The 9,638-nt window shown below is 35.7% G+C and overlaps 1 protein-coding gene across 1 annotated transcript in view; it reads left to right on the top strand.

Moving 5' to 3' along the window:
* LOC134853899 (uncharacterized) overlaps positions 1-9,638 on the top strand; it is a gene marked incomplete in the record, with an annotated part of 183,882 nt that overhangs the window by 167,208 nt on the left and 7,036 nt on the right. Inside the window, 9 exon segments of the mRNA XM_063869861.1 lie at positions 999-1,161; positions 1,764-1,919; positions 2,471-2,509; positions 5,950-6,090; positions 6,851-7,111; positions 7,370-7,482; positions 7,806-8,025; positions 8,397-8,566; positions 8,870-9,197. Coding sequence (XP_063725931.1) covers positions 999-1,161; positions 1,764-1,919; positions 2,471-2,509; positions 5,950-6,090; positions 6,851-7,111; positions 7,370-7,482; positions 7,806-8,025; positions 8,397-8,566; positions 8,870-9,197 — 1,591 coding nt within the window.

Here is a 9,638-nt window from a genome sequence, read left to right as displayed (position 1 = left end):
GATACTGATGAGAGCAAAATTTCGTTTTTATTCGAAATTTTATTAAACATTCAAACTCAAAACTATTTGATACAGTTTAAGGACCCATCGAATGTTTCATAAGTTAATTAATAAATTGCACAGAATAGAGCCGAAAAAAAAATTGAAAATTACAATCTATCAAATTCAAATAAAATTTTTTGGGCAAACTTGAATTTTCAGGGGACATAAATTCTGTCTGAAAAAAATCAGGAGATTTTGAGACATAAATTCTGTCTGAAAAAATTGTTTTTCTAAAAAAAATAAACTCGGGCTTTTGCTATAGCAAATTCGATCTCTTAAGTGCCAAGTTTTAAAACAATTTTAGTATAAAATATAGTGTAAAAAATATCAGTTTTGAATTAAATTCATTTTTCGCACCAATAGAAATGATTTTCTGTTTTTACTTTGAGGTCTTTCTGGTGGCTATTTTCATGATAGAGGGACCAAACTTTATGTAGAAAGCTGAAAGGAAATTGGCAGACTGCAAAAACGTATCTCCCAGAAGCCTTTCATGGGCTGTGCGATAACCCCTGGGCGTTTTCATAAACAGTTTGTGTCTCTGTTATGACAAGTTTGCATTGCGTATCAGCCCGATTGCATTATCTGCTGATTTTGTATTCCGCCAAATTGAAATTGACTGCTGTGAATTTAATTGTTTTCAAAAAAGATAATTGTAATTTGTGAATAATTTGTGAATACTCTGTTGTGATTGGCCTTCCGTCATTGGGTCCTTCCATCATAAGGGAATTTGTCGTTTTTAGGGGAATCCTTTTTCTGTTATGCGGCACAAAATTACCAAAATGTTGAATGAGCTAATATGTCTGAAATTAAGCTTCAGACTTCCTATAAGATCAATCAATTTCATCCAATCAGATAAAAGAAGCATTTTGATTGTGAACTTGTAATCCAATTTGCGATATATGGAAAAGATGAATAGAAAATACCCGCAATTGGGGATATTGTGTGTGTTACTTCAGGTGGTGCAGATAGACTGGAGTCATGACCGGATGAGTGACGTCAAAGGCCACAGTGAGGTGTTGCGGGTGCCAAATGTGACCAGATCACACGCTGGCAGGTACAAGTGCACGGTGAAGAACGAGCACGGGGCAGCCTCCAAAACAGCCCAAGTCAAAGTGCTATGTAAGTACAGACCACAAAATCACAGTTTCAAAAGCACTAAGTAACATCCTACTTCCAAAGATGTTTTTTGGGGGGGGGGGGTGGGTTTTTTGGGGGAGGGGGAATATGTTAGTTTGAGATCAGACAATCAGACAATCAAATCAACGCGAATCAAGTGTTTTACACGGGAAAGTAAGAAAATTTGATCCAATTTAAATATAAGGGTGGAAGATCTTAAATTGGTCTTTTTAGAAGGGAGCATACTAACTTGATCACCTGAAAAAGCAATAGCCCCTATCAGCACCCTTATTGACCCGATTTATCCGCGAGGGAAAGAAACAAATTATAAGTTTCAACTCACTTTTCCAAGAACCGCTTTTGTGTCCTTAAATTGTTTTGGTGTTGAGAAAACAAAGAAGAACAAAATATTTTATGTTATTAATTTTGTCTCGAAACTCAGATTGTTTCAAAAACACTGCGTTTTAAATTCGTTTGAGCAGTTTGTGCTTCATTTTGAAGGTTCAGAAAAAAGTCATTCAACCAACTTTCTGTCGATTTTTGTTTGAAATAAAATTAGTGAAGTTAGTTGGTAATATTCATTTAATTTGTTGATTTGTGTTCAGACCGACCCACATTGAGCTTCCAGTTGACTCCTAGTAAGAGGGCCTTTTTGGAGGGGGAGTCGGTGCAGATCTCGTGCAGAACCAATGCGGACCCCATGCCAGAATCACACAAGTTTAAAGTCTACTACGCCAACACAAATTCCATCCCAGAATCAGGTACGTTTAAGAGATTTTTTAAATTTAAAATAAATTAATTTTACTGATTACTCGAGCGTTTATTTAAAAAAAATGAATTTTGATGATATTTAGTACTTTGATAAATCATTAAATTTCACGATATAAACGTATTCTGAATGATATGATTAAATTCGAGCATCATTAAAAAGTTTATTTAGGATGTAGATTCATAACTCTTGCATGAAACCAAGTTCAGAGCGCTATGAAAGAAATTTATGGCAAGCTTTATGATGAATTGAAGGTCCATTTTTCAGAGGCAAATAGCCAACATACAGGAGTTCATTTTTTAGGGTAATTACTTGTGACCTCTGTAAAAAAAACTTTATGCAATATTCCTCTCTTTTTGAGCTTTTAAATTGTGAAACATGATTTGGCAAAAAAAAAACTGCCTAAAATTTTAGTTTTTAAATTGAAACAGAAAAGACTTGGAAAATCACTGGTCAGAAAATCACATTAAACTATAAAAGACTATCCAGATAATATTGAGTGTCTTAACGTACACTAACTAGGTGTTGCTATTGTGCATCTAGAGGCCTTCCTGATGGTCGGCAACCCCAATTTCCGGGCCGGTAGGTACTACTAAGAAGCAGACAATTCTAACTGGGTCGAAATCCAAAATAAAAAAATAACCCCCCCGTGTTAAAATTAAAGAAGATTTATGGTGAAAGCAGTCAATGCTTACAAACTTGTGCTTCAAAATTATTTCTTAAAATAGTATAAAACTTCTATCAATTGGTAAAAAGAAAACCAAACAAAATCTTCTCTAATTTTTTTTCGGGGGTGTTTTTTTGTTGTTTTCTGTTGCACGGCTGAAAAATATGAAGTTGCAGTAGCTAAAGTTTTGGTTTAATTAAATTCAGCCAATCCTATCCAGCTATTAATAATTTATTTCATATTACAAAATTCATCAATTTTGGGCCGTGTAACAGAAAAGACCCTTTTTGGATTTCGGGTTTGATGCATTTTGGCTTCGGTGTCAAATTCTTCTCTGACTTGATGTCTACTGTTACTTGGTCTACTGTTTCGAATTAAATCTTTATGAGATAAGTATAGAAAATTGCAAAGCTTCATACTGAGTCAACACAATTCTTTTACCCTTTCTCTATACATATTAGATAATGATTTTCAAAAATGTTGATAGTCCAAAAAAGCTTATTTGGAATTTAACAATCAACGTTTTTTTGTTCATTTTCTGCAATTTTCTATAAATTTCTCGGCAGTGATTCTCTGTGAACTGTTTTCACTTTTCGAGGTGAGATATTAACTTAGGGATCTGAATAAATTTTTCGAATAATGGTTTTCTGGTGATGGACGCACGGCTTTCTAGTTTCTCTCTAGTATTCTGTTTGCCATTTCTGATCTTGTTTTTTTATAAGTGGTCGCAGCTAAATTTTAGGCTTGACAATCACTTTCGGGTCGTCTTACTAATTCTGCCCGGGGGCGTTCGACAGTGCCGAAAAACATCAGTGCCGAAAAATAAAATTTTATTCAACATATCGGAGCAGTAATAACATGAAACATTTGAGATTTTTTTTGTGAAAATCACCCCCACACCACAGACCACATGTAAAGTACAAAGTGATAGATTTTGCTCTTAGTGCCAAATTAATTGTGGATTCCTTTTAAGTTAAGCTTCCTGCAACCAATTTGGAACAATTTCTAAGACAGATTAAATCTCCGCTTACCCGTTAATAGCACGAAGTATGTCGCGCAATAACTGTACCAAATTGGCAGTCTTTAAGTCCCCATAACTTCTCAAAAATCCCCATCCCAGGTAAAATATCTTATTCAATTTGAGCTCATGACAACAACACCTTTCGGCTGATATAAAAAAGCGATTGTCAAAAACTGCTACTTAAAAAGTCGAAAAGTCGAAACCACTCAGAGCAAAATTATTCCGTCACTTTTTTAGAAAGTCGGAATAATAAGTTTTTACCTAAGCTATTGAGCTATTGACTGATTGCTAAGAACACTAGTTCTCTGAAACAATTAATATCAAATTCAACAACCGCTTGCGTTGTTTGCTTGCTAGTCGTTTGCTTGCTAAACAAAAACTGAAAAGTAAGTTTTAGTTAAAATTTTTTACGGAACAGGTTTTTTTTCATTTTTATTTTTCTGAAGACCATTAAGTGGGACAAGACAACAAACACACTTCTGTAAAACAAAAAAAAATCAATTTTTGTAGTAAAAAATGTGAATAACAGTGCAACTTACAAAGTGGTATGTTTTGCCTCTAATAACCCACTATCTAGACCCAATATCATAACACAATTCGGTTTGAGATATCGAACAAGATTTATTCGACGCACGCGAATTGTGCTTAAGAAATTGAAAACTGCAATGACCAGTTCAAAATGACAATGCTGTCGAACAATCATAATTTTATGCAAAATTTAAATGTTAAAAAAAGAACTTTACCTGAGAGTTACTGTGAATTTCAAAATCATCAAATCTTTTTCAGAAAATATAAAAAGATCTCTGAGTGAGAAACTGATTAAAAAGATTCAAACCATTTGTAGAAAAACTGCATGAACAGATGACTTTTTTTTTCCAAAAAGAAACAATTGAGTTTTTTGCCTGAAATATTTTTGTCCTCTTCGATTAGTCTTTTTAACGCCGAATTAAGGAAGACTACAATATTTTATACAGTTCATTTACTTAATTTTTGTCTATTACAACAAGAGAAAATGTTGGAGCGTTCACGAAAACGGTCAGTACAAGATTGCTGAAACAGAAAAGTTCTCCAAAATAAGTCAATTATCCTGATTTTTAAAAATTATTTTCAAAGCGAGATGTCAAAAACGTTAAGGGAGATATAAAGTAAAAGAAAATAAATCAGTAGCAAAAGAAAGCAAAAAACTAACGCCTGTAGTTGTTACAAAAACAAAATAATTCTTTATTTAATTGGCGTCATACATTTTTGCAAGTAACGAATTAATAGAAAAACTAACAGAATTTTCAGCAGCTTTTTGTTTCAAAACTTAAGCAAAACCAAAACCAATTTCATTTGAAAAATGAAAAAAAGCTAAATTTTCCCAAAAATGGTTCATTTCCTGCAACCGAAAACACGCTTGACTTCTACCAAAATCTTTGCGATTAGAGCAACGAATGTGAACGTCTTTTTTTCGAAAGTGGGATATAATTCTTAGATGGTCCGGAGATTTACAAAAAAATTACTGATTGATTTTTTCACCCCTTAAGTTATTTGCAACAAAAAACGTGTCAAGCAACAAAAAAACTTGCAGCTGAAAATGTTTCAAAATTAAAGCTATTGGCATATACTTAAAAAAAGTTTCAAATTCTTCATTCTAATTGCAAAAAAACTCGACTAGATTGAGTTCACTTGTAAAAATTTTCAAATTATGAAACAATATTGCTTTTTATATAGTTATTTTCTAAATTTTCCCTGCACAGTCGTACAAAATAACTTTTTTCCATCGCGAATTGCTTTGTTGTTCCAAACTCTTCACATAACAGAAAAGAATTATGGCTGAGTGAAATTCAAGCGTCTAAGTTTGTTTCTGTTTTTTTGCCTACTTCACAAGCCCTAAATTTTTTCTTTCTAGGCCTCTGGTGCCTATATGTACTAACTTTTGGTCAAAGTTTCTCAAAAAGTGCCCAAAAACGGCATTTTTGCTCTTTTTTCAAACTTTGCATGCGGCGCAGAAATTTTTATTACAATAGGGTTTTTATAAGGTTGCGGGAGCGCTCGGAAAATAAATTTGGTCGACTTTAAAAAGGATTGACAAAATTTTTCAATTTTTTTTTTTTGAAAATTGCCGCTCTTGAAAAAATCCTAGATTTGCCCCTGATTTTAGCTCCCCGGGATAAGTTCACATCGAAAATAAGCAAAAAAAATGAACACAATATCAGCAATTACCATCAATGAGTTATTGATGTTCATTGCCACAATAGCAATGTCGATCGTTGGATTATCGCTCATTTAACTTGTTTTGTTTTATTCTAATTCTAATTCTTATTCTAAATTCTGACTATATTTTATTTGCAGCACAAGAAGCCAACATGCGCTCGCAAGATACGAGACAGTACACGATCAGCTCTCTCACCAGACAACACTCGGGTAGCTACATGTGTGAGGCGGAAAACAGGGCGGGCAAAACGACAGAGGAAATCGACCTCTCTGTACAGTGTAAGTTAACAACTGAGTCTATTCTCATGACAAAAAAAAGACCGAATGCGCGAACATTCTCAGCCAATCAGCAATGTTTAAACTTTCAAAAACTGAAGATTGAGACCATCTGATATGAGTATAGGAGCCACCCGCGGAATTAGCATTCAAAAGCAGTGGTTTCGAATTATGCACACGAGTATCGACAAACTTTCTTCGGAAAAAATTTGCTGCGATAAAAACTAGCATTTTGTTGTTTTCGAAAGAAAATGATGGAAAAAACAGTGTGCGAAAAATGCACTGTGGTTTAGTGGTGCAACCGATTGTTCGAACCGACGTTCGTTAGACGATGAACCTTCGAAGGCTCTCGCGAGCACTCGGTCCTATTTGACCTGCGTGTTAGTGAGTTACTTGCATTACGTATCCGAGAAACATTTTCTGCAAACCTTCTGAGTGTGTTTTCAGAACTGCTGGAAACGTTGTTGCCAAAAAAAGTGCAACACTTACTGGAGATCGTGTAAACATGCAAAATATTCTGCATGAAAATTGAAAATTTTTCCATTAAATATTGATTTTCAATTTTTTTTCTCAAGAATACGGAAAATGAAATATCGAATTGCTGACGAACATTGCACCACTGCTGTGATTAGCTGCTATAATGTCGGCCACTTATTTTGTTACCTAAATAAATTCTTTGATGAAAGTTTGTCGGTCAAAAATTTGCCGGAAAAATCGATATTGTTGGCTCAGCATTTTAATTATTAGTTTAAATCTGTTACAGTCGGGCCAATCATCACCCCACTGCAGACGGGCTATATTGACGAAGGCCACGCTTTACTTCTCAAGTGTGACGTGCAAAGTGAGCCCCCCTCTAAGATCACGTGGTTCTCACCCGACCGCAGACCCATCGCCAAAGGGCCGGTGCTGGAGATCAAGAAAGTGACCCAGTCGGATGCGGGCGTGTATCTCTGCAAGGCTGAGACTACATTTTACAACGAAAAAGTGGCGACGGATTCAATGGAAGTCCAAGTATTTGTCAAATGTGAGTTGTATCTGTCAACCCTTGACAGATTTTTCACAACTTGCTTTTTTTCCAATTAAGCTGGTTTTTTGAGAATTTTCAAAAAACAGTGTAACCACGAAACTTGCCAAACGTGCCAAAATCTTGAGAAAAAGTTCCAGAAGGTTAAAAAAAGTGCCAAACAAGCCAAGATATTTAGAAAATGAACCAAATATTTAAGGCGGTCTATGAAATGTTTTGATTTGACGTTTGTGTTATTTTTTGTGTGTTGTGTTGTAGTCCCCCCGCAGTACCTGCCATGCAGTCCCCTCAACCTGGAGGGTCTGTTCTCCGCACTGCCTGCCCAGAGGGCCACCCTCTGCTGCCAGTTCGTCCTCTACCCCACAAATCAGGTACACCAGCAGGAAAAACTTTTATCATTGTCAACAAAATAAAATGTCTTACAAATGAGAAGCCAATTAGGCTCTCTTAACCCCCCCCCCCCATTTTGTCACATTTGAATTTTAGTACTTCAGTTTTTCGAAAAAACGAGTTTAACCATGGTCAATAAATTAAGTAATTTGAACACATTTCTTCTTCATGCTTTTTTGTAATATCACGCGTTAATCATAATAGAAAAAGAAATCATTCACGCTAAAAAAATGTTCCAAAATTTAATTTTCATTTTAAAAAATATGCTCTAGAAAAAAAATTGATATCGATTGTATTTTTGTAGCCGGTGCGAGTACAATGGTTCAAACAAACACGTGAGAACAGTGATGAAATATCTCAGGAGTACGTGAGGACATCTCAAGACCAGTCGTCGGATTACCAGGTGAAACTGAAGTCGGAACTCACGATCGACAGAGTGACAGACGACAACTTCACCGACTACTTCTGTGCTGTGAAGAATGAAAAAGGCGAACAGTTCAAGAAGATACGGCTGGACAGATTACGTAAGATGTGAACTCTGATTACATAATCGTACTAACCTTACATATTAGTCATCATATATAATTTTCAACAGATCATGCGATTTAAAATATCAGATTACGATCTGATTACATAATCACAGTAACCTCACATAATGTTCATGCATAGCTTTTTATGTTAAAATAACAGATTATGAAAAATTTTGACTTTTTTGATGAAAAAATTTGCTGAAAATTAAGAATATACCAAAGAGGAGCAACAAGGAGAAGAATTTATAAATATAAATTGTTCACATCTTCATGGCATTTACTTAACAAACCTCCACAGATAGCAACATTATAAAACGTGAGAATTATGAAGCTGTTGTACAAGCAGTTTTTGTTTGTATGTCCAGGCAAGCCTAGGGCTCCTTCGGTCCAAGATGTGAAGAGCGAGAGTCCGGCTGGACTTCGGGTGTCGTGGACCCCAGTGCCATACATGACAGCTGGAAACAGCTACTACCAGGTGGCATACAGACCGGCTAGCAGTAATGGAGGAAGCAACAACAACAACAAAGAGTTCACGGTCAGTATCATTACACGAAGTTCGACAATTGATGACATTGATTGTTCTAACAATTATGTAACAATTACCTTCTTAACAAAATTATCTAACGCAACCATTTTATAACAATTATTTAACAGTTCCGAAAATCAAACATATATTCAACAGAGGTGACGTGATTTTGTTTCCTGGTTTGTACACTTTTATGTCTCGGCTGGTTTATGCATCTCGTATCTTTCTATCTTCGCTTCAAAATGCTTTGCGTAGAAACTTTCATGACAATTTTGCTTCTTTCATGAATATGTTAACAGAGTTGTTTTTCAGACGTTGGACGCTCGTAACAGCAACGAAATTCTCATTTCGTCTCTGAAACCGAACCAGAAATACGACGTCTCCGTCAAAGCCTGTAACAGTGTCGGCTGCAGCGACTACACCAAACCCATCCAGGGAATGGCCGCCAGTCGATCAGGGGGAGGCGGTTCGAGTTCCGGTGGGGGCGGGGAAGCTTTAGGTGCGGGGGGAAACACTGTTCCGCTTCGGACGATGGTGATTGTGCCGTTGATCTTAGTGGGATTGGTGCTATTGGTTTCCCTCCTCATCGTCATCTGTCGCAGAAATCGAGATCAAAGGCGAAACGCCGCCCTCAAAAAAGGTCAGTGACAATAAAGTAATCAAAAACTAGATCATCTTTATTCATGTTAAAACCCCCAATTTAATGTCTTAAGATCAGTAGTTTGTAGTGTTTTTATCAACTATTTCAAGTGTTATCCTCAATTTTCAAAGTGGGAAAATGACATTTTGTTGTTCAGTTATCATTGCAAGTTACTCGTTTGAAAAAATCATTCGATATGTTATTTTTGGTTATTTAATGCTTGGCCGTGCAAAATTGTATTACCCTTGTTTGGCCATATGGTTACTATTTTTTGGTCCTATTTTTGAGCGATAAAACATCATCATGTTCAAATTTTAATCATGGCTGTGCTTGAACGAATTCATTTGCCGACTGTTCAATTTCAATTGCGCTGAAGTTTGTTTCCTTGATATCCTTTTGATTTGTTATGTCTGGAATACATGCGGCGGCTCCTGCTGAAAT

This window comes from Symsagittifera roscoffensis, chromosome 9 (assembly GCF_963678635.1).
Source record: "Symsagittifera roscoffensis chromosome 9, txSymRosc1.1, whole genome shotgun sequence".
Classification (NCBI taxonomy): Eukaryota; Metazoa; Xenacoelomorpha; order Acoela; family Convolutidae; genus Symsagittifera; species Symsagittifera roscoffensis.
This window is presented reverse-complemented; position numbering and strand designations above follow the sequence as displayed.